Source organism: Falco cherrug, chromosome 2 (genome assembly GCF_023634085.1).
Source record: "Falco cherrug isolate bFalChe1 chromosome 2, bFalChe1.pri, whole genome shotgun sequence".
Classification (NCBI taxonomy): domain Eukaryota; kingdom Metazoa; phylum Chordata; class Aves; order Falconiformes; family Falconidae; genus Falco; species Falco cherrug.
In genome coordinates, this window is record NC_073698.1 from 76,292,818 (window position 1) to 76,319,851 (window position 27,034).

The 27,034-nt window shown below is 48.3% G+C and overlaps 1 protein-coding gene across 8 annotated transcripts in view; it reads right to left on the reverse strand.

Moving 5' to 3' along the window:
• Window positions 1-27,034, reverse strand: part of RUNX1 (RUNX family transcription factor 1) — a 176,255-nt gene that overhangs the window by 65,778 nt on the left and 83,443 nt on the right. For 7 of the 8 annotated variants that reach the window (XM_055703229.1, XM_055703225.1, XM_055703224.1 and 4 more), the window contains 2 exons: window positions 10,818-11,071; window positions 5,605-5,761 (listed from right to left, as the gene is read on the reverse strand). In XM_055703229.1, the coding sequence (XP_055559204.1) occupies window positions 5,605-5,761; window positions 10,818-11,071 (411 nt within the window). Of the gene's footprint in view, window positions 1-5,604; window positions 5,762-10,817; window positions 12,118-27,034 lie in introns of those variants that run through there. The other variant, XM_055703226.1, reaches the window with a different exon arrangement.

Below are 27,034 nucleotides of genomic sequence, written 5' to 3' on the forward strand. Positions count from 1 at the left end.
AAAAAATAGATTTATTGTTATTGGACTGAGGGCAGTGGTTCAGCACTTGGCATGGCCACTGTTTACAGCAGTAATGCTCCCGGAGACAGGAAGTTCTCCAAATCGCTCTGCCATTATTTTTCTCCTGTTGATGCTTTCTGATCGCGAGTTTTTTCGCCTAGACAAAATTTTAAGTAACCCAGCAGAGAGTGTTTGGGAGCTGGCAAAGCCAGCCGCAGTCATGCTCAGCCTCACGGACCACATGATGTTTTTCGAGTCAAACCCCGGCGCAGAGCTGCATCATATGTATACTTTCTTACACAATCAGCAATTCATGCAAACCCGGCTGCACGTAGCGAGTGCTCGGGCAGCACTGGTGTAATGAGAAAGACTTGTCCCCTCCCCTCCTCCTGCCGCTATGTCCCTGCCAAAGGCCAGCACCGAATCAGCCGCCGTCTCAAAAGGGCTGGGTTTGCTGATCGATCTAACGATCTAACGCCGACCCCAGCTATTTGGCTTGAAATAGGCATTGGCTCCTCCATACTGGCGCGGGGAGTCTGCATGCTGACTACTCCCGTGGCTACTCGGTTTGCACAGAACTCTCGAAACTGATGACACAACTAAAGCAACCCTAAGTCACTTAAAAATAAAATCACTGCTTCTGGCCTCTGTCTTTTAGAAAAATTGACCATTCGGACTGGACTGGAGGGAGAAGAGTCCTGTGGCAAATGCGGGCAGCAGGACTGGCAGCGGCAGCCCCGGGCAAGCAGCATTCCAGATGCCCAGCTTTCCCAGGCTGAGGGCTGTGCCAGCCCTGCCCTGCCCGGCGTGACAGAAGGGCTGCAGGAGGGCTCAGAGGAGCTGCCCGTTCCTGTACGGCCAAACCGCCCTCCCACTGGCTGCAGCATCCTGCTAGCGCTGCATACTTATCAATCCAAAGTGCAAATAAGCGGTTGTTTTTAAACTCTAGCAATCGATTCGTTGGGTTTTTTTCCAGTTCTGATTGCTGTTGGATTTCTTCTATTTTCATCCTGTCTGGCAAGCGTGGCTCATTGTTACTCCAGTATCTGATACCACGTCCCCTGAAGCATTCCAATGGCTTGGACCAGGACCCGGCCGGCTGCTTAATACTGATTTTACGATCCTGTTGAATAGCATCCTCCTCTGTTTTGCACATACTTTTATAATTTTGAACTCGTTTAAGTAAAAAATATAACCATTTTTAACAAAGAGCTCAAATAAGGCAACCACAAGCTGAAGCTGCACAGAAGGAGCAAAATTCTGACTTCAGAAGACCAATAAAAATAATTGGACTCAGAATCCAGGCCTGGGATTTAAGTGTTTTTGAGATTCCAACTTAAACTGAATTTTCTTCCCCAAAATTACACCCAGAAGGAAGAGTCCTGATGGCAGAAACTTCTGATTATGCTTGGTAATCTCTCTCTCTCATGTTCTCCTACCAGCTACACCTGTGAAAAAGGAGTACTTCCTTCGGTCTTTGGAAACTGAAAACTACCGCAAAGGTTATTCATGGCTGTAACCCTGATAGCTAGTAGGAAATACGTACACAGGCTTAATTTTCAGCCCTTTCCAAGACACAGGTTTTAAAAAGACCTTGCTGGAAAACTCTCATGAAGTTCCAGCTCCAGCTCTCAGCTTTAGATTGAGATCTTCTGCAGCAAGCCAAGTCACTTCCCCATTAGCTACTATTATGATAACCTATTAATAATAATTTTCATCTGGAAAACATGTTTATTTGTTGGGGATTTTTTAGTGTTACACTCTACCAAGAAGATAGTTACTGGATTAATGATTCCATGAGGAAAATATGTAATGCTTACTGAGCCATGAAGCTTTCCCTCTCCAAAATAACTATTTATTTTTAATTTTATCCAATGAACTTCTATGGTGTCAGGCTTTTTGCACCAGATTTATTTCATCATAGTAACCTAAACTAGTTTGTTATACATTAAGAAAACAGGGTACTTTGCAGTAGTAGCATTTTGAAGTTTGAAGTGTTTATGAATGGATGGAGAAAAATAAAGATTTTTTTTTTAACTAGGTAATGAGGCAAGGGGGGCTGAGATTGGCTGAAGTTTTAAACTACATTTTTCTTTCAGAAATTAGTTGGGCTTACAAGCCAGACGGGCAGGTTTTCCCAGTAGCATTCTCAAACTAGGGTGAGGAATAGTAACTTTGGAGCACAGCCAACTCCAATGTAAATCTGTTTTGTTCGGGAAAGTGAGCCAAATTGTTTTTATACAACATCTCGATGTTTCAAGTGACCTGCAATGTTCTCAGCTCCCATTCTGGGTGTCAAGAAAATCAAGTGCTTTTCTTCTTTTTTTTTTTTTTTTTTGTAATTCTGAATGACAGGCACAGGCAGAGCAACACGGGGCAGCTGCTTGCTGTTAGATTTGAAACAAACGCTGGAACAGAGTTCAGTTCTTTAAGTTTTGGCCAATATTTGGTTGGTGCGCCTGCTCTGACCGACAGGCAGGCTCAGACCTCCAACCAGGGGGAATCGCCCTAACTGTCTCACAGTCAATGTGAGAGACTGGTTAAGAGCCCTTATTCACTGAGATGAAAATGTGGACAACAGTCTTACATTTGAAACAGCCACCAGACTGTCATGCTACATTTCATTTAAACCCCACAGAAGAAAATTTAAACTATTTATTAAGAATGTCAAGCATGACAATTTCCTACTGTCTTAGAAGGGAGAGAGTGGTGGCTTGCCATTGGTTCGGCAAGGCTTTTAGTGGGGATGGTTACACCCAGACGAACCCCGATGCACAGGGAACTGTCTCCGGTTGAAGTTGTTCCTTACTCTCCGGCAGGGATTTTAAACCACCCGAGGTGCACAAAGAGCGGCCATTCTGACCGTACCCAACATGAACTTTCAATTGCTGTTCACATAATACTCCTGTCATCGCTTTATCAGCGCTGGCAACTGAACTTACTCAAATATTACACAGCACACAAAGTTTCGGTTAATTTTCCTCTAGCAAAGTATCAAAGGAAGCAATGCCCTTTGAAGCAGCTACCTTATGCTTTAGGCTTTATACAAATTCAACAGAACAGCACCTCAGAAATCCCATAGCAAATGCATACAATCCCCACCTTTGGAAAACAATCCCCTGTTCGAGGAGTAAACAAAAGCATACGTTAGTCACTCGCTCCAAAGATGGACAACCAATGGAAGTGATGAGATTTAACCTCGAAGACTGACTAATAGCATGCAGCGTTCCCAAATCACTCCATTGCTTAAAGGATCCCAAGCACCTGAATATCATATGACGTACAAGGTTTATGTCTGTGTGCAAGTGACGGGCTACTAGCAACTGCTTAGAGCAGGGTAAGGGGCTCAACAATGCTCCCTGCCAAGCTTTTCTGTATGAATAGGGACTGTTCTCTCTCAGCTGCTGGATTTTGACCTTGAAACTCACACAGTTCACTGTTATGATTTCTAGCTTCATTACCATGGCCAGGAACTGAACTACAGGTTTGTTTTTATTAGCTTCTCCGCCACTTTGCCAGCTATTCATTTGAATCTTCTAAACAGTCATCTCTGAATCATAATGCAAATTCCATTTACTGAAAAGGTGGTACCTTTAATATAACAAATGAACATGTTTAATGACTGATACTTTTAGACATTACAGCATCTCTCATGTTTTCAGTAAATGGATATAATTTTCTCTGCATTACCCTATTATTATTCTTTGCTAGCATTACGAAGCTACATTCTCAGCTGCGGGTGTTTTCCACCAAGTGCATTCTGAAGACAGCCCAAACAACATGATTTAAAAGACATCTCCCTCTGTATCCTCAGCTAAAAATGCTGCAGGATACAGAGGGACTGGACTGGTATTTTATTCTTAAAATGTATTTACTGCTTGCACATATGTTTCAATAGGACAATGCTCTTCCACAATTGCTGACCGTATTTATACTGGAAAAATATCTACAGATGCATGTCACTTCAAAGGTGAATAAAGGCTGTTGTGTATAATCAGGATAACTGCCTCAGTCTGAAGCCTGACCCATCTCCCATTTGGAATGAAACATTTTGAGAGCAAGCTAGCAGAAGTGGATCACCTTTTTAACTCTCCTGAAGCACGCTTATAACTCCATTCACATTTGTAAAAGCTGTGCATGCAGCCACGCATCAGGACGTGGCTCAGATGCTCACATGAGGAGAGAGGGAGCGGAAAAACATTGAGGAAGGGACAGTGACCCCTGAGTACTCAGTCTGGTTCAGAGAAACACCATCGCACAATTGCTCGAACGGGTAGTATGCAGAAACCTACTGAAGTGCAGTAGACACTCTAATTTTGATTTGTGAGTGTCACAGCACTGAATCGTCCCTAAATAGCACTGCTGTGCTATGTAACACCATAATGTTACATTTCAATTTTACTTAAAGATATGAATGAAACGGAAGAAAAATATGTAAGTAAATATCATACGAAGTCACATGGAAGATGTCACAGTATTTCATTCTTGACCTTAAAAGAGAATGGCTGATCTTTTTTCTGAACTTCTGAGCAACAGCTCACCAGCTTCTCTTCTGTGGGTTTGTCTGACACCCCCCTCCAACAGCCCACACAAAAGGATCCCTCTCACAGAAACGAGGGCAGTAATGTAAGAGAGGCGCTTAAAATTTTCTTGTAATGGAAAGGTAAATGTGATTGCTTGCAGTCTGTGGGGTTTGAGATTATGGACCAGAGCCAAAGACTGAAGTTGTGAAGGGTCCTTCTGTTGATTTTATGGGCTTTTGGGTCACGTTTTATATACCTGCCCACTCACATGCGGCATGAGCTGCACGTGTCAGGTACTATTTGCAGCTTCCTAACAGGTTTTATATAGTTCTAGTCTAAGACAACTTTGACTCTTATTTGCTATTTATACTCATAAGGCCTTTTTATTTACGTACTAGTAATTAATGTTTCTCACAGAGATACAGCGCGTCAGATATTAAGCTCATCTGTTCTTTTCTGGTCTAGCCTATCCACTTCGCAGGAGCACATTAAATAACAGAACAACGGCATATTGTTCTACATCTATTTCGGAGAAGCAAAGGTCAGAAAAAGTGCCCTGTGCCTTCATCAGGTCATGATGAACCCAGAAAAGTTTTAGATCTCTGCAGGAATTGCCTGTAATTTTAGATTGAGTCACTCTGTTACAGACACCTGCTTTAGAAGAAAGTGCCTGGGAGCCCCAAGATGGTCATGAGTCTTTACACAAGCTGAGAATTCCTATTTTAAATTGAAAATATGCTATTTAAACACAAACATGGGCAATATTGTGCTGTTCTAAATTTGACAGTGCGGCTTCCAGAGTCAAAATGTGACTTGCCGTCCTTGTGTTTTGTTTTGATTGGGTTTTCTTCAGATGAGATTTCACCATTTAAAAATTGCAGTAACATGGAGGATGGGCTAGAATAAAACAAGGAAAAATGTATAGCTAAATCCGTGCCTTTGGAATCGGCCTATGCCAGATCTTGCAGCATTCCATGCTGCAGAGACCTTGATAGATGCTGTCTTCAAAATCCCTCCACATAACCAGAACTTGACATAACAGGTGAACGTGACTGAAGTGCAGTTGAGAACAAACACATACCTCTTCCACTTCTACCCACGAATCTGAGGTCGTTGAACCTTGCTACTTGATTTTTCATGGCGGCTGTGGCATTTCTGAGTTCTGCAGAGTAGTTTTCATCATTTCCAGCCATCACCGTTACCAGCGTCCCATCGGGCACATCTCCCAAGGCCACCACCTACAAAATCAAGGAGCAGAAGCCTCAGCTTCCTTGCACAACATTTAATTTGGGGCACAGAAGATCAACAAGTAACATGATAAAATAGGAAAAAGCAGCAACAGCAAAAATCTATGTAACCTAAGAAGCTCTTTGGTGAAAACAGGAATTGCTTCCATTCCTATTTTGCAGAGCTATAGAAAAGTTTTTGCATTGATGCATCTCTGAAACACACAGCAGAATGTGTACTCTGACACAAACAATATGTGAAATAAGCTTTCCAAAATATACTTCTGTAACTATCAATTAATAAATTCAAGTAGCAGGAACCAATGCTGGTCTGATTTACATCAGTGACTTTACTTTTAAGCTACAATAGAGTCAGCACAGTGATGGAAATGTAAAATTCCAGGGAAAACAAAACTAAGCCAACCATCTCATGGACACGCAGGGTCAGAGTCCCCACCACTGCACCAGTTCCCTGTCTTTTGCTCCCATGGCTCTGAACAGAGTTGCCCAAGCATAAATTCAGAGTAATTTGGAAAATGGAAAATTTGGAAAAAATGGAAAAGCAGTCAGGCCTCAGTCGAATGTTTAATCACAATTTACTGAACAATTTATTTTTTTCCTTTAGAAGCGTGAAAGCAAATTATTGACTTAAGACATCACCCACAACCTGATGGATGGAAATCGCAATCTGAACTAATGAAATCTGCGATCGCTCAAAAGCTTTCACCTGGTCCGAAATGTTTGTACTGTAGCACCTTGGTGCTAGCACCTATGAAACAAATATTTAGGAACACTGGATGCACTGCATTTTTGACGCAATGTGCTGAGAAATTTACAGATTTATAAACTTAAATTTTCTGACTTGTATCTATAATGGTCACATTGGATAAACGATGAAAAATTTAATTTTATCTTATCTTCTTGAGCAGGACTGAATTCTCAAAACAATTTCATCATGCTACAATTGAATGGATAGGATATCTGATGCATGTCTTGATTTACTCTGGCAAAAGTAAGAGCTTGAATTAGGTCCCCTGTCATACTTTTTTTAGATCCTGTTGCTGCTCCCCCAGTGAAGTCTACAGTAATGACCTCAGGACTACTACCAAAAAAAAAAAAGAAAAAAAGAGAGAAAAAAATTCTCGCTAGCCTGTATTTCCCCTTTTACACATTCTAAGAGGAAGCAGTCCTGCATCATGTCCTCTGAGCTGCAGCTCGATATTTTTCCTTCCTCTTAGCATTTTCTAGCTTATGTCCATGCAGTTATAATTAGCTGAAACTTGCCACGGCCCAGTCTTATTTCTATTAGTTTCTAATCACACTTGTTCTTCCCAAACAGGATCAGCAGCTCCTTTACTTGATCTGTGCTGATGCTTATTCCCCAAACCATTGCTACCTTCCACAATACGAGAGAGAGGTCTTGGGTCTCAGGTATTTCATAGCTTTTCCTTCTACAGGAGGCTGCATTTCTCACTTCAGTACTCTCCCATTTGTTACCGATAACCCTTATTTTCACTTCCACATGCAAAATTAAAATCACTGTGTCAAAATTCCCTCTGTATGTATCAATTTCAACTTCCTCTTTCCCATTCCTCTGCAGCCCAGGCTTTTGGGTTTTTGTTCCCCTCTGTGTGCCGTAATGCATTTCTGTGGCCTGTGCTACATTCAGCGTTGCGCTTTTCAGATTTCCCTGATCTTGGCATAAATTAGTCCCTGCTTGAAGTGTTTAAGCTAGGAAATCTTCTCCTCATACAGCATTGTGTCATGAGGCATGCTGGCTCACAAGACCAGCAACTGTGAACCCAATGCACTCACCCACTTCTTAAAAAGTTACCGTAAAACCTTAATGCATGCACATAAATTAAAGGCACAAGAAAGGGAAAGGGGAAAATCGGGGCATTACCCTCACCTCCCTGCGATGCAAACATTTGCATGTTCGTTTAAGGAAATGCATCCTAGCATTTTAAGGGATGAAAAACCTTCGTGAATCCAGGGTCAGTTGTCTCTTACAGGACAAATATTTTAAATTACCGTTTTCAAATTACACTGGAGGCAGCCTCAGCGATAAGACACATGAAGAAAATACTAGAAACAAGTATAAAAATTACACAGCCCAGAAAAGAAACTAGAGTTAAAAGTCACAGACAATAGAAACAGAAATACAAACATTTACATTAGAAAAAAGACTAAACAGATAAGTTGGGACTTGCTGACTGGCATTATCTAGTACTTTGTTGTACTCTTTAGCTCTTAAAAATTCGTATTTCCAGAGAGGGAGAAGAGTGTCAGAGTTGCAGCTCTACCGGGTATCTAAATTACCTACTTTTGCCGCATCAATCAAACAAAATTAGCCTTTTAAATTAAGATTTAGATTCTTTCTTGAAAGTGTTTGGACAATGAATCTATATGGCACCTTATTAGAGTTGTTATGTATTAATTTCTCAGTTACTCTGAATCATTCTGTACTTTAGGGGGAAAAAATATATGCACGGAAATTATCATTTTGGTTTGTAATAAAACCCTGGTCCTAAAGATCAAACATCATGAGTGATTTTTTCTAAGGAAACGTGAAAAGAAAACTCTCTCTCTTTTTATTGATGTAATGGTTGTTAGCAAATACTTGATAAAGCTCCGTGCTTTTTTGTCAGATACAAGTAAGACATGGGCAGCACAGGAATGATCTGAACCGAGTTTTCTAGCTCCCGGTCCAAATGATCTTAAAAATTACGACTTTGAAAAACGCCTTTGCGAATATCCAATATTCAGTATAAAACCAGTGAGATGATTGTTTGATGTGTGGCAAACTATTTCTCAGGACTCATTTCTCAGCGGTCCATGGCGGGAGCGTTTTGAGGGGGACGAGGAGCCCCGAGCGCCCCAGGAAGCAGGTGCCTCCCAGCCCACCGTTGCAGGAGCTCGCAAGGAAACCCTCCCCTGGTTTGGGGATTTGGGTTTTTTTGTTTTGTTTTGTTGGTTTTTTTCTGCTTGCGTATTGCTAGGTGAAATTATCTCGGTGTCACAAGCGCTTGCTTTCGTCTGTTTGGAGAACCTGACCCCTGTGTTTGCAGAAGTTGGGAGTGGGTTTGCCAGTGAAAGCGGAGGGTTGCCCAGCTGCAGGCGGGGGCAGCGCGCAGCGGGAGCGGCGCTGGGTGTCTCCCCAAAGCCCCCCCGGGGTTGCTTTCCGCGGGCGAGGGGCGCGGGGCGCTGCCGGACCCCGCGGCTCCCGGCGTCTCGGCACCGGGGCGAGCCGGGGCCGGGCGGCGGCACGGCTTTCCGCCGGCGGCTGGGGCGGCCGGGCGGGAGCGGGAAAAGCCGGCTCTTGTCCGTGTCCCCCCCCCACGTTCCCCGCCGGGAGATGGCCGGGGTCGGGAGCGCGCCCCAGGCACGGCCACGCGTGGCAGGGGCAGGGGGGAACCGCGTGGTGGCCTTCGGCCGCAGGGGACCCCCGGCAGAAACACCGGCCGCGTCTGGGGACTTCTCCGATCTCCCTCCCCGGCGGGGCGGGGACGGTTTTCCGTGTCCCGCACCGTAACTCAGCCTTCCAGGAGGAAAGCTTCCCGGGTAATTAGCAGCACTTCCCCGGCGCGTAGGTGACTGTATAATTAATCTAAATGTGTGAATTTAGGAAATGGCCCTGCCGATTAGTTCCTCCCTTTCCCCAGACTCATCAATGCATAAACCAAGACTCTCCAGACATAATAAAACTTTTCCCTAAACCGTCTCCTCAGCAGGGTTTCCCAAAGCTCTGGGACCCGAACTGATCCCCTTCTCCCTCGGTTCTCCTCCCCCAGGACGCCATCGGGAAGACTCGATTCTGGTCGCCTTAAAAAAGTTGCACCGAGGCGGTCGGTGTTCAGCAGTGACCGCAAAAGAAAGCACGAACTTTACAAACCCCGATCCTCGCTCTAAGCCCGGGGCTGCTCGGGAGCTGCATGTCTCTGCGGCTCCCGCCTTGGAGAGAAGGATAACGAGAGTAATTACCTTTCCCTTTCCCTGCTCGGAAGCGTATCTACATCAGCAGGAAAACCAGCGCATGCAAGAAGTTAGCGACAGACCCAAGTCAAAAAAGAGGAGCGTAACCGGGCAGGCTGTGGAGGGGTGAATCTTACTGGAAGCCGGGTAACGGGAAAGCAGGGCCATGCCCGGGGGGCAATAAGCCCCCCCTGCCCTTCCGCGCCCGCAGCCGGCCGGGGTACGCGGCTCAGCCCCGCAGCCCCGCCGTGGCGGAGAGGGGGAAGCTGGACTATGCCCCCCGCCCCCATCCTTTGCCCTGGTTTTTCTTGGGCTACCAAGTATAGATTTAGCAAGGGGCTCTGGAAACAGGAGAAGCCCAAGCGGCCGCAGGGTCTGCCCAGGCTAGGCCCCGACGTTTACTATTACAAGAAGAAAAAGCAGCCAAAAAAACCGAAAGATGTGGTTTTTGCGCAAAGCCCCGGCAGCCTGGCGGGGGGAAGCGCGCACCTCCCGAGCGGGGCCGGCCGGTGCTGCCGGGCGCTCGCAGCGGGCCCCTCGGCGGCGGCGGGCGTGTGTTACCCGGTGGCAGCCCCGGAGGGCGCCGCGCCGGGGGGCTGCCTGCAGGGGGGCTGCCCGGGCTGCTTCTGGGGGAGCCAGGGGCTCCCTCAGCTCCCGGACGCCTGCATCCGCCCGCATCGGGCTGCACCGGCATCTGGTCCCCAGGGCAGCCAAACTCCGCGGGTCTGGCCTTTCCTTTTTCTTTTTCTTCCCCCCCCCCCCCCTTGAGCAGAGCCGCCGCTCGCTGCCAGTTATGAATGGGTCGAAGAGGGAGGCAGCAACCGGGGGTACCCTGCCCAGCCCCTCGTATGCCCCTGCTGCTGCCGCCGCTCCCCCGCTCGCCCCGCGCCTTCCCACGCTGTCGCCAATGGCAGCGACCGCGGGAGGAAGGATGGAAGGAAGGATGGATGGAAGGAAGGAGGTCTTCCAGCCGGGTCCCGGTCCGGGTGCGGGTCCGAGCCTGGGGTTGGGCGCCCCGTGCCCCCCGCCTGCCCTGCCCTGCCCGCCCGCCGCCCCTGCCCCCAGAAGCGCGATCTTCGGGAGCCGGCAGACGTACCTTGAAGGCGATGGGCAGCGTCTTGTTGCAGCGCCAGTGGGTGGGCAGCACGGAGCAGAGGAAGTTGGGGCTGTCGGTGCGCACCAGCTCCCCGGGGTGATCCGCCAGGACCTCCACCATGCTGCGGTCGGCGCTGCGCAGCTTCCCCGGCAGGGCCCCGCTGTGCTCGGCGCCGGGCAGCGGCAGCGGCTCGGTCATCTTCCCCGGGCTCAGCGTGGTGGAGGGCGGCGTGAAGCGGCGGCTGGTGCTGGTATCTACGGGGATACGCATCACAACAAGCCTTTTGAGTGAAAGACCTCCACAGAGTTTTTACAAAACAGCGAAACGAGCGTAACTCTTCAGCGATCTGCTCTCTGGGGACCAACATAAACGGATACAAGCTGAGGACCCGGGGGAAACTTGTTTCTACGCCAGTCCCCAAAGTTAATTTTTTGCTGAAGGCGGCTGAGATAGCGAGCACGCCGAGACTTAACTCTTGGCTTCCTGGCGCGGCGGAACAGATCACGTTAATCCGAAAGGCCGAAGGGTCGTCGGTGCGGGGCTGTACCGCGACGCCTGTGCATCTAATCTGCGGCCGTGACGCAAAAGGTTATCGGGGGGGGGGGGGGGGGGCGGGTGGAAAGCTCCTTCCAAACTCCCAAGCACCGTGGAAAAAAAAAAAATAATAGACAAGTCAAACACAAGACGCAGTCGGGAACACATGCAAAGCCTGAGCTTCCGAGAGAGTCAGTTGCCTATCAGTTTCTTCCAGGTGATTTCTCTACAGTCCCAAGAGAAAACAAAATACATCAGCGTCTTCCGTGGGCAAAAATCGCTCTTTAAGAGAGGGGAATGCGGGGTCAGTCTTCAGAGAAGGCAGTACGCGAGCTAGACTTTCTGATCAAAGGTCAGCTGGCTACGTTTGTGTGCATATATATTATATTCACGTACACACACGCACGCACACACATATGTACCGTACTTCATAAAATATTTACAATACAATCTGTAGAGAATTTAAACACAACAGGAATCCATTAATGTTGTCTGCAAGATTTTTTTTTTAAGCAGCCTTGAAAATCAGCTTCAGTAGTTTGGTTCGCGTTGCTCTAAGAGTACTCATGTCACAACCTTTCAATCATTCTTGCGCAAAAAGAAAAAAAGAAAAGCAAAAAGGAAAGCTCAGTGCATGGCATTCAAGCTTTACATCGCTTTGTACTTGTCTTTGATATAACGTCTTTCATCAATTTAAAGAAAGGTCGCAGCCGATCGCAAGCTCTGAGGCTAAAAGGTCCACAGCTGAAAAGTTGGGTTTGGGGATGTTGGTTAAATTGCGGGTTCTCTCTGTGGTTTTGTGTGTGCAACAGCGCTCTCTCTCTCTCACTCACGTCCTCCTCAGCAGTCAGACCAACAGTCTGCAACAACTTCGGCAGTCATTGCCAATTTTTTTTTCTTTCTTTCGCCCCCCCCCCCCCCCCCAGTATCTGAGGCAGTCTTCCTCTAATTCGGCCACAGGAACCGGCTGCTTAACAATATTTTAACCGCAGCAGGTGGAAGCCCGCTTTCGGAAACATGGCTTTTCCCTCGGCCGCCTCCAGCCAGCGGGATGGACACTGCCAGCCTGCGCGGAGAGCCCCCACGCACACGCACGCCACTGAAAGCCAAAAGCAACCCACCAGCAACAGTTTGTTTTTTTCTTTAAAAAAGATTAAGAAAAAAACCTCGGAAACCACTACTTTTGAACGGGTGAAAGCTTTCCTTCCGAAAAAAGGAGGTGGTGGCGGGCAGGGGTGGAGGAGCCGTTGACCCCTACGGAGAGAGACGGAAGGAACCGGGGCGGATCAAGCCCCCGAAGTTGCCAGCCGGGGTCAGTGACAGCCTCCAGCCCAGACGACCGCTCAGCGAAAGCGCATTTCCACAGCGGAGAGCTCTCGGGTCTTCACGTGAGCCGCAGGGAACGCGGGCTTCCTGCCGGCCGGCCAGCCGGCCGCCCACGGCGCCGGGGCACCGCCGCTCCGCCGGGCCGGGCCGGGTCGGGCCCTGCCGCTCCACTCCGCGCCCCGCCGCGCTGGGTCCGCGCCGCCCGCCCGGCGCCCCGCCGCCCCGCGCCCGCCGCCACCGCCGGTATGAATGGAGGTGGCCGGGAGCGAGTTGGCTGCGGCGGGCGGAGTGCGGAGGAATGTCATTCCCCCGGCTGCTTTGCATACGGGGAGGGCGCCGGCCAATCACAGCTCTTTCCGGGAGCAGCCGGGGCGCGGCCGCGGGCCAGGGGCTCCTGGAATTGGCGCGCCCGCCGCCGCCGCTACTGTGGGGCGCGGGGGGTGAGCGCCGGGTCGGCGGGACGCCGCGGACACCGCAACCGCGCGGGCGCACCCACGGGAGCCGCGGGCCGCCGCTCCCCGAGCCCACTGCAGCCACGTGCAGGGTGCTCCGCGCCTGCCGGTTCCCGGGGGGTGGTGGTTAGGGCAGGCGGAGCGGCGCGACCCGGCCCCCGGCTCTGCCGGCCTCCGGTGCAGGTCCCGTTTGCCCGTCACTTACGGCCCCGAGAGGCGGCTGGTGCCCGCAAGGTGTCCGCAGCGCCGCCCCGGCACACCTCTGCCGCTGGCCGCGCAACCCCTCCGGGCAGCCCCGCGCCCCCCGGGCGAGCTCCCGGCAGCGTTGGCTCCGGGGTGGTTCCTCCCCGCGGAAGGGGTACGCCTGCACCCGCGGCCGCCGAGGCAGCTGCCCCCGGGCTGGCGTCCCCTGCCCGCCCCGCAGCTTCCCGCCCCCGGTGGACAAGGACGCGGCCCGAGGGGCGCCCATCGCAGCTCGACATGTCGGGACAGCCGCCGGGCCCCCACCCGGAGGACGTTCCCCCCGCCCCGGCACAGCCCAGCTACAGGCCAGGCATGGCGGCAGCACCGCCGACAGCGAGACCGGGCCGGCGGGCGGGCAGCGCCGCACGGGCAGCAGCGGGCCTCCGGCACCCGCGGAACCGCAGCGAGGATGCTGGGTGGAGGCGTGGCTGTTCTTTCGGGCTGAGTTGGGGTTGGTTGTTTTTTACTTAGTTTTGGTGCTTTTCTTTCTTCTTTTATTTTTTGGTGCTGGTCGCGAATGTTGCGGGCTTGCCGCTGGCGTAGCCCAGGCTGGGAACGGGGCGATCCCGACTCGCCGCCGCCCGTCCCCGCCGCGCTCTCGGCACGGGCTTGGGGTTCCCTCCTTGATGTTACACACCGCTCGTTCGCTCGCGTCTCCTCTCCCCACCAGAACGGACGTGCCCCGCCACGGCCACCCCCGGGACGCCGCCGCGGCCGCCCCCGCCAGCTCAGTGGCTGCGGCCGGCCGCGCTCTCCCGGGGCTGGGCGGGCTTTGAAGGAGAGTGACAGCAGCTGCGGCGGGGCGGGCGGGAGTGCGTGGGGCGGCGGTGGCCGCGGAGGGGACCCCGCCGGGACCAACTCCCGCCGCGGGGAGCGGGCCGCGGCTGCCGCCCGCCGCCGGGCCTTGCGCAAGGCGGCGGCGGCCCCTCGGCGCAGCTCCGCGGTGGAGCCGGTAGAGGGGGCCCGCTGCCCGCCGTCGGCCCGGCGGAGGGGAACCGGGGAGCGCCGCGGGGCGACCCCCCGGGGAGCGCGTGCGGGCGCTGCCTGCTCGGGCCGCGGCGGCCGGCACGGTCCGTCCCCGCCAGAGCGCGCTGGGGGCTGCTGTCCCTCGGGGGAGCGCGACGGCCGCATCCCCTGGGATGCAGCTCTGCGGGGGGAGCCGCCTCGCTCGGCGGCTGTCTCCCACCCGGGGCGCGCCGGGCGGGGCGAGGACAGAGCAGAGGTGATCCTCGGTTTTGCCGACACCTGCTTTGAAAACTCTCCGAAGCTGGGAAAATAACTGTCGGTTTGGCACGCCGCGAACTGCGGGGACCGGAGCAGAGGGCGAGTGCCTGCCATTTACGCTACCTGGTGTACAGGCGATTAAACTGAAAGTGCCCTGGGTGAGAGAAGCGGCTCCTGTCGCCCCCGCGGCGATGCGGGGCAGGGCTCCCTGTGCAGAGACCCGCCAGCGCGCCGAGTTCAGGGAGCGGCGCAGCCGCCTTGCACCACACCCGCAGTACGAGCGCCAGGTGCGGGCTCCTCGCACCCCTCCAGCGCGACCCAGCAGCGCCTGCCCCTCTGCGGGGGGCTCGGCTCCGGCTGCCCCCTCCGCCCCGCTGTCCCCCGCGGGGGGACCGGTGAGGCGGTGCCGGCCCGGGGCTGTCTCGCCGTAGGGTTACAGCTTCGCACCACCCTCCCTCTTGTCCCCTTCCCCTCCGCCAAAGACGCGGTGCCGGTTTGAGGTGCCGCCCCCCCGGAGCGCTGAGCGGGGCAGCCCGGGCGGGGTCCGGGGCTGGCCGGGGCAGAGTGCTCAGCCCGCCCTCCCGCCGCACCTGCAGCCCGGTTCGCTTCTGAACAGCCGAGTTTGGTGCAGAAAGCTATTCCACACCAAGTTTCTGTGGTTTGTGTGTGGTTTTCTTCTACTTATTTATTTATTTATTTATTTACTCCGTCTTTTACACGGTTACTTCTTTCTTGTATGAAATTATCCCGAATTTAAATTGTTAGGGAGAGGTTTCCTTCTGTTTTAAACAGGGGGAAAAAATGCAGGCAAACAGCTCTAATGAGCTACAGCTTAAAAGCCATCTGGGGTATATTAGTGGCTGATAATTTTACAGGCATGGTAGAGATAAGAAAAATTATTTTACTTATGTACATACATCTACATACATAGCCCAAAATGTAAAACCACGCATATAGTGTTTGTATTTTTTTTTGTTTTGTTTTTGGTGTGGTTTTTTTTTTTTTTTTTTTTTAAGTCAAGAGGTAGGGAGTATTTATATTTAAATCCATGAATATTCTGGGCTGATTTTCACTTGATACTTTGCATCCCGTCTTAATCTGAACTCCTTATTATAAGTACAAAATAAACCTGATCTAATACACACATGGAGAGTCAGAAAGATACAAAATCCCACGATTTAACAAAAGACCCAGAAAATACTATATGCTTACAGTTTTCTATAACTTAGCAAACATTATCAATGCTGAGATGAAGGACGTTAATCTAGACTGAAGGTGACAATATTCTTTTTTAGCTACACAGAAGCCATGCTTTTGTAAGGTAAGGAGTTAAGTAAGAGAGGGTAGATAGGGAAAATACTGTGGTGGGGGTATTCTGACAGAGATCGAGCTATATATTTTACAAGCCCGTTAACACTAACTACGTGTGGGTAGTATTTGGGGTTTTTGTTGTTGTTTTTAGTTTGTTTAGCTAATTAAATTTATTGTCTTCCTTACAATTTCCTTATTTTATTTTTGCATAACAAAGAGAGAAACTCGCATGGAAATTTACTATCCCCTTGCTATATCTTGTGCAGGTACTCTGGAAGAATAGGAATTAATGAGTTAAGCAGCTTGCAGGAATACCAGTGATAAGGCAAAGTAAAGAAACTATGCAGGGTGTTTCTTGTCCCATGGTAAGACCTTTTATCATCCCTAATGCTAATAAGACTTGCAATCGGGTAGTCAGTCTTTTGTGCAGGAATCCTTTTGAAATGGGAATCGCAACTGGTGTTCTAACTTTAGCAATTCACATTCAGCACTACTTACATCTGTATTTTGACATCAATTTATTACAGCTGTAAACAAACCACAAGTGAATCTCTATCTACCATGCCTTGCGTCTGTCGTACAGGATTACTCGACCACAAAAGCACCGAGCTTTTTACATAATACAGTTAAGCAAAAGCTTCGGAAATGTGAGAGAGGGAGCAACAATTTAGGGATGAATTTTAAACAGCCTAAACTGCAAAGGGTGAATTAGAGCCTGAACACAACAAGTTCCTACTGCACAGGTAAACATTCCCTGGCCAAGCAGGCAGCAATGGCTGCTTGTTTGCAAGGGTCTGAATTTGTGCAAGACGGGAGAAAACATTTTGTTAAAAGGAGAAAAAAATGCAGACCTTAACAGATCTGTGTACATGTCATATAAGCACAAGCCGAGAGAACTGGTTACAGACCCTGATCCTGCCAACGCTTAGAAACATGCCCAGCCTCATCCTTAGTGGTGTTTCTGCCGAATGCAATAGAAATCTCTTTGGGGAATGTGATTATACATGTGCTTAATTGTTTGGAGCAGCTGGGTTTAACGTGGCATTATTCAGTGGGTCAGCTCCTACTTCTTGCACCTGAATTCATTTAATACATATATTAAGACCCTCTTAAAGATGTTTACAGTGGAGTAAGCGTGCCTTGCTTCTACTAGTGATGAATCAGTGAGTTAATTTCTCTGAATTAAATTTGTAGGATCAGGCTTCTGAATTGCCCCTGCAAATATTTATTGCATAGCAGTTACCATCATGTGTGATGCCACTGACTGATCTCAAAAAAAAAATATGCTATAGTGATATATTAAACTATTTTTTGGGGTACTGGAATGATGAAACATTGCACAGAGAAAAGCAGCAGCCAGTGAAGAAAAAGACAAGAATCTCCTTATTTCCTGCAGTGATCTCTCTCACACAATGAGATACTCATATTTCATGGTGGTGTGTAAGGTGCACCTATGATGCCACTAAGAATCTCTGTGAGATGGCCAGCGTGATGCACAGGAACTGTGGCCAGGACTACACAGGTGTATGGTGTGTAACTTCCCTCTGTTTCAGGGAGGGGGAAGTGCCTAAGCCCCTCCAGGGATCCTGCCTTTGATCTCTGTTAACTGGTACAAGGTTATTCACTCTGGAAGCAGAGAAACTGGCTGCAGCTGAGTACATGAAAAGCAGAGGGGTTGTGAGGAAAGATGAAATAACACATATTCATTCAATATCTTTAACCTGGGCATCTAAGTACTTGTGACTTGAGTTTACCACTAAAAACTTTTCCAAGGACTCTCCATCCCCCTTAGGAGCTCCATGTGATAACAATGGTCAAAACCCTGTCTTGTTCTTGGGCCGAAGCTGAGAGCCTTTTTCTTCTCAAATAGGGCAGACCAATCCATGCTCTTGTCACTCAAAATATTTTAGAAGGTAGACATGACTCCTATTTTGAGGATGTGGAGAATGATTTGCTTGAATAGTTGGCATGTTATCAGAGACATAGATGATAAAGAACACGGACCTACATATGAAGAGAGCCACCCTTTACCATTTCACCTCCCTCATCGTTCAGAAACTGCAACCCAGAAGACTGCATCTCTCTTGACTCAGACTATCAACTGGTGGCAGCAATGGGCAGGGAGCGGGGTACACCTGGGGAAGGACAATTTTCAGGAGAGGCTAAACTGTGAATTTGCATCCAGCATTAACCCCAGCTTTGCAGGTCCTCCTAGGGTTTTGCTGGTTGAAAGCATGAGTCAAACCAACAGCTGAAGAAGGAGCTCAGTCTGGTCAGAGCCCCAAAAGGATGAGTGGTGAAATGCGATTCAGCTGACTCTTTCTACTGGCATGGATGCAATTTCAGTGCCCAGCAAAACAGTGCACCCAGTTGTGTGACCGATGCAACACCTCACCAGTGCCACCACCGCTGGAGACATTTCTCCACAGCACCCTTCTCCCCTATTTTCTCAAGGAGGAGATTTAGTCATCATGAAGTTACTGAAGCAGAAGCCTGCATTGATACCCCCACTCCCTTGTCCTGCTTAGTCAGGCTGGCTCATCTTTGCTGGGAGGTTTGTTAAGGGCCAAAGCCAAGGCTGGGTTCATTCTTGCGCTCACCTGCTGCAAGTGTGTGTCAGTGGGCAGGTGTGTGGCGTTTACTTGCCGCTAGCACTCAGAGCCAGGGGCCGCAGGAACAGGCACAGGGCAGGGAGTGCCTCTCTTCTCTGCTTCACAAGAAGCACCCCGATCTGGCTTTATAAATACTAGAATATTACTAATGACACAGTTTTCTCCTTGGTCTTACGCAGCTGCTGATAAACTTGTGGGTAGGACGGAGACTGGGTTAAAGTTTCTACTGCAAAAATACCTTTTGGTGGTTTGCCTTGTGTACACTCCCCATACTTGTGGACCAGACGTGAAATGCATCACTGTGTGGTTAGGATGCAATGCATTTTGCCTTCCTCAAAGTGAAGTTTGAGTCCTTGGTGCACGATAAGCAGGGATAGGCTATCTGGAGGTGCAGAATCAGAGGAGTCACATCTAGAGCCAAGAGAGCATCCAGTCTTATTTTCTCAGTGCTCAAATCCAAGGGAAAGCAATGGGTTTAGTCCTGGCCACTCTGTTACTGGCTGTGTATCAATGAATGAGAGAGACTACAGAGAAGGGCAACTACAGCGATTAAAGGTCTGGAAGGAACTACCTATAAGGAGAGATTAAAGGAATTGAATGCATACATATAATTTGGGGCAAAAGGGAAGCCAAGGGGACAGCATGACTGCGGTTTACAAGTACATAAAAGACAGCTATGAAGAGGAAGGGGAAGGTCTGTTTCCATTAGTTAAAAATGATAAGAGAAGAAATAACAGATGCCAACTGAAGTAAAATGAGTTCAATTTTAAGAGCAGGGGCAACGCTGATCCCAAGATCAAATAGGCAGGAGAATATGCTCCCAGGGAAGCTGCAGACTCAACATCGCTTGAACTTTTCAAGTCAGAGCTTGACAAGCACCTTGGAGGGGAAAGTTTAAGAAGTAGTAGAAGCGAAGCCAAAAAGCGCTGGGATGTACCGCATGACCTAGAAGCCCAGATGATTTCAAGGCCATTCTAGAGGGCTGTAGAAAACAGACACACACAAACACTCAGAGCTTTTGGATGATTTCTTTCTCTGCATAGTTCCAAATTAAAAGAGGTAGGGGGAAGTCTAAGCGAGGAAAATTAGTCATTTAATGTAATTCTGCTGTGGCTAATCCCTAGAGGAGAAGCCAATTACTTGAAATACTTGGGAGTATGGGGTGGAGAAGGGAATGGAAATTGTTGAAAAGCTGCCATCTGGTATAAGTGCTTAAAAAAATACACATTGTGTGCCATTATACTATGCTCATTACATGCCTAGCTTAATGCAGATAACATCACCCACACCTAGTATTTTCTGTGGCATTTTATGTACTCAGGTTCACATCATAACAACCTCCAGCACTAATTGTAACATTTGAGCTTTTGATCTTCTGCTCCGGTAAGAACACTACAGATGCCTTGTACCAACAAATGGGGAAAAAGTAAAAAAAGAAAAAAGCCCAGGACCTTTGGTTCCAGAACATTTAAAAGGAGGAGTAAATCTGACCCACCTGGACAGTAGGGAACAACTCTGGCGTAAGGATTCTGCGGATGGCATAGAATTAATATAACTATTTTGTTCCTTGCTCCAGCCCCTCTGAGGGTGAGGGCATGCCGCCAGAGTAGGAACTGCAGCTCAGCTGTCAGCTGGTCCTGAGTGCTCTGGACAGCTCAATTCATTTTGGAGAAGCCCTGATGATATTTTGATTGATGCCAGGAGCTGTGCAGGTAGATTTCCCTCTTTTGCCCTGGACTTTGCTTCTGCAGTTAGCAGTGACTGACCAGACAGATTCAGATCACTGCATGTACTCAGTCTAGGAAAAATAATTCACTATACCCCTGGTGCTAATATGTAAAATGTAATGGTAGCATTGAAACTGCAACTGATCCAAATTACTTGGTATGGGTTCACCTTTCTTAGTTTCCTTGGGTTTCAGTCAAAATTATGTATGAATTATAAATGATTGCAAAAGTTCCTACAGGGTCATAAGCAGGAGATTGAAAGCCTGGGTGTGTTCTCTGGACAAAGCTCCTTCCCTAGGCACCCTCATTGCACTGTACTGCTGACCTGGGAAGTTCTGGGACATCATCCATGGCCTCTTGACAGGGAGACTCTCACTCTGCCAGTAAAAAACTTCAATAACAGGGGAGTTTTATGACACAAACATTGTTTTTAAGCAAATAAAGAAAAGATATCAAAACTAATTTTGGCTCAAATTTAAGACGGTGAAATTAGGACAGAAAGATCTTTAAATCCCAAGATGTCCTTCCATTATCTCTCTGTGTAATAGAGTCATTGTTCATGTCAACACGATATGGAGATGTTTTGATCCTAAGGAAAAGGAGCTCCTGACAGCAGAAGAGAAAGGGAGAAAGATAGTTACCAGAGAAGGAACCCTCCCTCCCAAACTTGGCAGAAGGAAAGCTGTGGTCTTGCAACACTTTGGTCTGGAATTAACAGCTGGGAGAAATGAGGATGCTAACTGCATTCTTCTTCTTCTTCCTATGTTACTTTCACCATTTAGAAATGCGACAGACTAGAATGATGAAACAGGAAGCTTTCAGAGGAAAATGATGATGTTACTCCCAGCATGACATGGTGATGCTGGTATCAGCAGGTGATAGTATTAGGAAAGGTACTCTTTGAAGGGACAGCTTCCCTGCTCCTTCTCTTTTCCTGCCCTTCATCTCTCTCTCCCTTCCCCCTTGTTCCATCAGCCGTTTAGAGGTGACAGGGTAAATGCTGGTAGCTTGTTCATTGCCCACGTGGGAGTGCTCCACACAGTGAGTTTGCAGAGCATTTCTAGCAGCTGGCCAGCAAACTGGCAGCAAAGGAATGACTGGGGTTTCTTTCCCAGAGAGGCTGCAGAGGAGATGCAGAGAGAGGCTGTTGCAGCTCAGGGTTCAGGTTTAATTTGACTGGATGAGACAGAAACTGCAGTTCGGTCTCAAATCCAGTTTGCTACTTCAAATACAGCACATGGTGTGAAATACAACTAGTTTACTTTCATACTTCCATAGCCCTCCAGGAAAGGCAGATGGTACCCTTGCTGTGTGAGCCTCAGCAGCAGTTGCTGTCATCAGAGGGGGATTCTCTGGGGAGCAGATGCTGCCTTCCTGACCCAGAGAGTTCCCTTACCAACAGCTAACATGAAACTTCTTGAAACATGAAACATCTTGAATCTCAATGCGATTAGGAGTAAATCCCAGATACCTCGTTTCTATAGGAAGCACAGACAGAGATTTGTCTAGAAGCTGTTCCTTGCCCTGAGCTAGGCTTCTCCCAGCATCTCTCAGAGATCTCAGCTGCCTGAGGCTCTGCAAGTGCCTTCAGCTGGTAGCTGAGCCTGTTCCACATGTGTCTGCTCTCCACTGGCCAGCACACTTCATATTTAACCCTCCTCAGCACAGCAAAGACTTAATGCAGGAGAGTTTTGCTTCTGAGCTGTTAGGGGGATCATGCTTGGCACTTTCACCGCAACATCCCTTGATTGAACTGGGACTGGAGGAAGAAAAGCCTGAGATGTGAAGGCTACTAACCACGTTTCGCACCACTAATGCGTTCTCACAGCCACAGATGAAGCCACAAGTTAATCTCCTAAATAGTTTCTTCTCTGCTTAACATCCCACCTGCGCCTGACTTCCTGTGCTTAGCAGGTCTGAGCCTGGGTGTGCTGGTGTACCCAGCAGGGAGCAGCCTCCCTGTACAGGCCAGTTCATCAACTGTGGGATGTGTGGGTTAGCAATTAGAAAGCTTTCAGCGAGACACGTTGTCAGACTCTCTAGATATAGACCTTAATGACAGTCATATGAAGAGAAAAATATTTGGATAATTTTGATCCTGATTATTAATAAAAACTCCAACTAAAAAGCCACCTCTATGGTACCACCACCATTTGCCACACAGACTGCTGCATTTTGCCCAGTAAGACGCATTTACAGTTTTAGGCTGAGCATGTGCTTATGGGACAAGGCCTAGGAAAGAGCAGACTGCACTAGGACTAGTTCTAGCTCTGTGTAAGGTTCTAATTCTTTTGGTTTGATAATAAGAATTTACTAGAAAAATCTAGTACAAGTGTGTGTGTGTGACTTCCTTTACATAGAATGCACACATCCAGCGCTGTAAGACCTCTCTGTGTTAATGATGCTTCAGTATCAGGTGCTCAGGACACATAGATGCTGAATGTTACTTGATTTTAGTGATTCTTTAGGGAAAGGACCCGATGCCTAGCTGGTCTCATTGCCAAAGCAATGCCTGTGCCAACCAACCGACAGTGATGCCTGCATATAATAGATTAAACTCTGTCTTGGGATCTTTCCCTGTATGTCTTCTCTAGGTTGCCCTGGGGTTTGTAAGTGACAGGTACAGCTAGGTATATTGCCTTTCACTGTAATATTACATGACTAATCCTGCAGTGGCACAAGCAGGGGAAGCAGGAGGTCCACAGGCCAGATTCGGCACTCCTTTCAAAACATGCCCTCCCCAGAGCCAAAAGGCACCAAAATTACTCAGAAGGTATTCTTTGTGGTAGTCTCCATGGCATGTTTTTTTCCCCTGGATTTTATTTTTGTTAGTCTAAGGACAAGTATATTTTCCAAATTGTTTCATTCTTTTTTTATATCTTTTTTTCAATGTTGCTTTCTTTTGGTAATACATTTACTATTTAACCCATAAAACTATGTTACAATTTGATTATTTTAGGGAAGTTCCACAATTTGATTAGTTTAAGGGACTCCTAAGTGACGCAAATGCAGGAACCATCTGTGTCAGTCAGTTAAACAAGGACTTTCCAAGACATTCTTGTCCATGACAGCTACTCTGAGCTCTTACGTTTTGCTGTTTCACAGGCCAATTTAAGGATCTTCTGGTGGCACCAGACCCATCCTCAGAGCCCCAAGGATAACCCAAAACAGGTCTGGATAACCTAGCACAGCAGTACTAAGAGATGAGCTCATTTTTAATTTTTAGGAAAGACAGCTCATTCGTTAGTCTCAGCATCACTCTCAGTGTCACTCTGTGTCTCAGTGTCACTTTCATTGAGACTGAAGAATTATCTGCCTTTTCAGCATTGTCTCTGTTTAAACTGCAGCAGTTCCTTCAGCTCTCTGTAAATCCTAATTTAACCCTAGTGTAAATTTCTGCTTTAAAAAGTAGCTTCCAGGCAAGGTATGACAGTATGCCTCTGCTCAGAGTGGTGGGCTCACACCAGTTCACGCTGGGCAAACCCTAGCCCATGTCCAGTGTCAATCAATATTAGACCAAAACTTCGGTCTGTGTGGGCACCTTTTGTAGGATACCGGAGGTTCACCGCATTTGGGGGGATAGGGCAAAATGACTGCCTAACTTGTAGGGGGAAAAAAGAGATCATCTCTCCACAAGTGAGGGCAGGGGATCTTGGGAGAAAGCTGGAGAGGGACTTTTTACAAGATCATGAGTGATAGGACAAGGGGTAATGGCTTTAGATTTAGATTAGATATTAGAAAGAAATCCTTCACTGTGAGGGTGGTGAGGCGCCGGAACAGGTTGCCCAGAGAAGCTGTGGATGCCCCATCCCTGGAGGTGTCCGAGGCCAGGCTGGATGGGGCTTTGAGCAACCTGGTCTGGTGGCAGGTGTCCCTGCCCATGGAACTAGATGGTCTTTAAGGTCCCTTCCAGCTCAAACCATTCTATGGTTCTATGATTCCTAGAGAAGTCACAGGGCTCCCTCTCTACAAGTCCTAGGACATGACTGGACTGATCTCTTGCATGACCACTGCAGGGTACCTGGGCTCTGCTGGGCGTGGAGGAACAGCCTCTCTTCATTAATCATGGAGAACTTCCCTCTGGCAGCCACTAAAACAGAGACAATGTCAAAGGCCACCCCCACACTGCAAGCACTGCAGGTGTGACAGGGGTGTGAAGGGCACCAACCACCTCCCTGCCCACACTTTGCCTTCCCTTGGAAGAAAACCAGTGTGCAAGTGCGCGGTGGGAGATTCGCGGGGCACTTCGACAGGCCCAGTCACCTGTGTGACCCAGGCAGCGGGTCCACCACGAGCACCAGGTTGGGCCAAGGTGGACACCCCAGGGCTGCCCTGCTGCAGGACTCGTGGGCAGGCCTGGAGCCGGTGGCTGCTCCCACCCAGGCAGAAGGCAGCACTTCCGGGACGTTGGTTTGGCATCTGTCACCACCACTAACTGGACTTTAAGCAGGTGTAAATAACTGTGACAGAAGTGTTACTTTGTTTTCATGGAAATCATGGCTACTGCTCTTGGGTGTTTTTTTTCTCAAGTGTTTTTAATTTGGCAGGTATGTCATCTACTGCCTTTGATCTCAGCCACAGATCTCACCCAGGTCATAATGGGGTGCAACTTCATATCAAAGCCTCACTTCCCATTTGTCCAAGATGAGATCTGTGTGCCAGCGAGGCAACGGAGTGTGGTCCAGGGAGAGGGAGGGATCAGCCGAGGTGCGTCAGGTGTCCCTGCATGTCCTAAGCAGGGTTGCTGAGGCAGCCTGCTGTCCCTTGCCTCTTCCTCTCTGATGCCTCCTTGTCCCCAGGCAGTGATGCCAGGCTTGGACCACCTTAAGGCTGTCCTCCCGTGACCTCGAAGCGCCATGCAGTAGGAGAAAGATCTAGCAGGGCTCAACAAAACCCGATGCCTTACATCTCCTCTGAGCTACAAAGTCCTCTGTGAGCCTGGTTCTCTGCTTGGTCAGTTCTAGCTGCAGGCCCTGGTTTGTGTTCGGGTAGTTGAGCAGAAAAGCTGTAATTCCAGACCTTTAACTTCAGTCTCGTTACAAATCTGCCCTGAAATATGCTCTAACCTTATAGAATATTCAAGACCATGAAATATCCTTTCCAGCAAGCCATAATAAATGGCTCCCTGAATACTAGCTACAATACATAACTCTTTTAAAAGGAAATTTGCTGTAGAGTGAACAAAGCTTAGCAAGATTAGCTTAAGATCATATTCATCTACTGTTTCCCAGTTATAGATGTTGCACATGATACCCAGCGGCACAATGTGCTACCTATAAATTGGCAAGTTCATTTTAAAGACAACAGTACATTTTAATCTGATTTTCCTCTAGTTCATTTGCACAATTATGAAATTAGGGACTGTAAATGCCTTGGTTTTAGCTTTGTTAGGCAACAGACTTATGTAGCAATATGTTTGAGCCTTTCTTAGCCAACACAAAGCATTCTTGCATGACTTTTAGGTGTGAAATATCACCACTAAATCAAATCTATGCAAGACGATATGAAACAAAGGTTGATCATTTGGTTTATGCACTACACAAACCACCACTCATGACATCCATTTAACATTCTGTTTATGTAGCGTATCTTTGGTGTCCTACAGAGCAAGAATTACATGCATCTGTTAAAAGCAGAATCTAAAATACAGCAAATGTTTCTAACTTGACAGTCACATTTGTCCTGGGCAGCCAGCTTCAGGTGGCCCTGCTTGAGCAGGGGGATTGGACCAGCTGCTCTTCAGAGGTCCCTTCCAACCTCAGCCCTCCTGTGATTCTGAGATTATTCTGTAAATCACTTTTTATTCCATGCTCTTAAATAAGCGTGAAATTAAGATGGTAATTTCTCAGATGCTATGAAAAAGACAGCCACCGAGAATCCCTGTACCTTGCAAAGCAGAAAGTATTGCACAAACACCAAGATATATTCTAGGCACGTGTCATAATACCCCGGACATGTCAGAAAAATAATGTCTCGCTGTTTTGCTTGCTTTTGAAAAGCCTAATAAATCACCCAGCCGCGTGGCAGGCTTTTTCAGCGCTTGCACTGTGTGAAGCTCTGCGGAAGCAAACCAGGGAAAGGCCAGACTTGTCCCAGGGGCACGGCACATGGCTGCTCCTCTGGCAGTCACAGCCTGCTCATCACCTTTTAGTGCTGGGATGGTAAGTCCTCAGTGTCAGGCTTTATCTACCACTTAGGTATATTGCAAAATGATTCAATGCCACCTTCCCAAGCGCTCTGCAACAGAAACAAATGGTGCTCCTCTCAGTTCAGCACTGATTTAGGACAAGTAGAATTCAAATTGCAAGTGGTTCATGGGCTATAAATCAGGAGAAAATTTGTCCCTTCATCTAACTGCAAATGGAAACTCCGCTGCAGTTAATATTAACAGCAGCCCCCTGAGGAAGGTGCCATTTTTAGACTTGCTAAAACATGTGGTGGGAGAGGAAAAGTGAAGGAATCTTTGAGTGGCAATGAAAAATACTAGTTCTTCATTTCTTCATTCCCAACTTTTATTCTTTCATCTTCACTGGATCTTTTAAAATCAAACCCATAAAAAATATTTAAAAACTTGCTTTAAACGCTTTTGCACAGAGATACCAGTATGTTTAGTTTAGTAAATATTTAGCAGTAAAAGAGTCACTAAGAACAAAGCTAGCCCCAGGATTATAGAAAATAAACAGATTTTGCAGTATGCCAAATATTAAAAAATATGATGTCTTTCTCTATGGCAAACTGTTTGTGCAAGAGCTACAAAGGGTGCTGGAAAACGCAGTCTTATTGTCTAC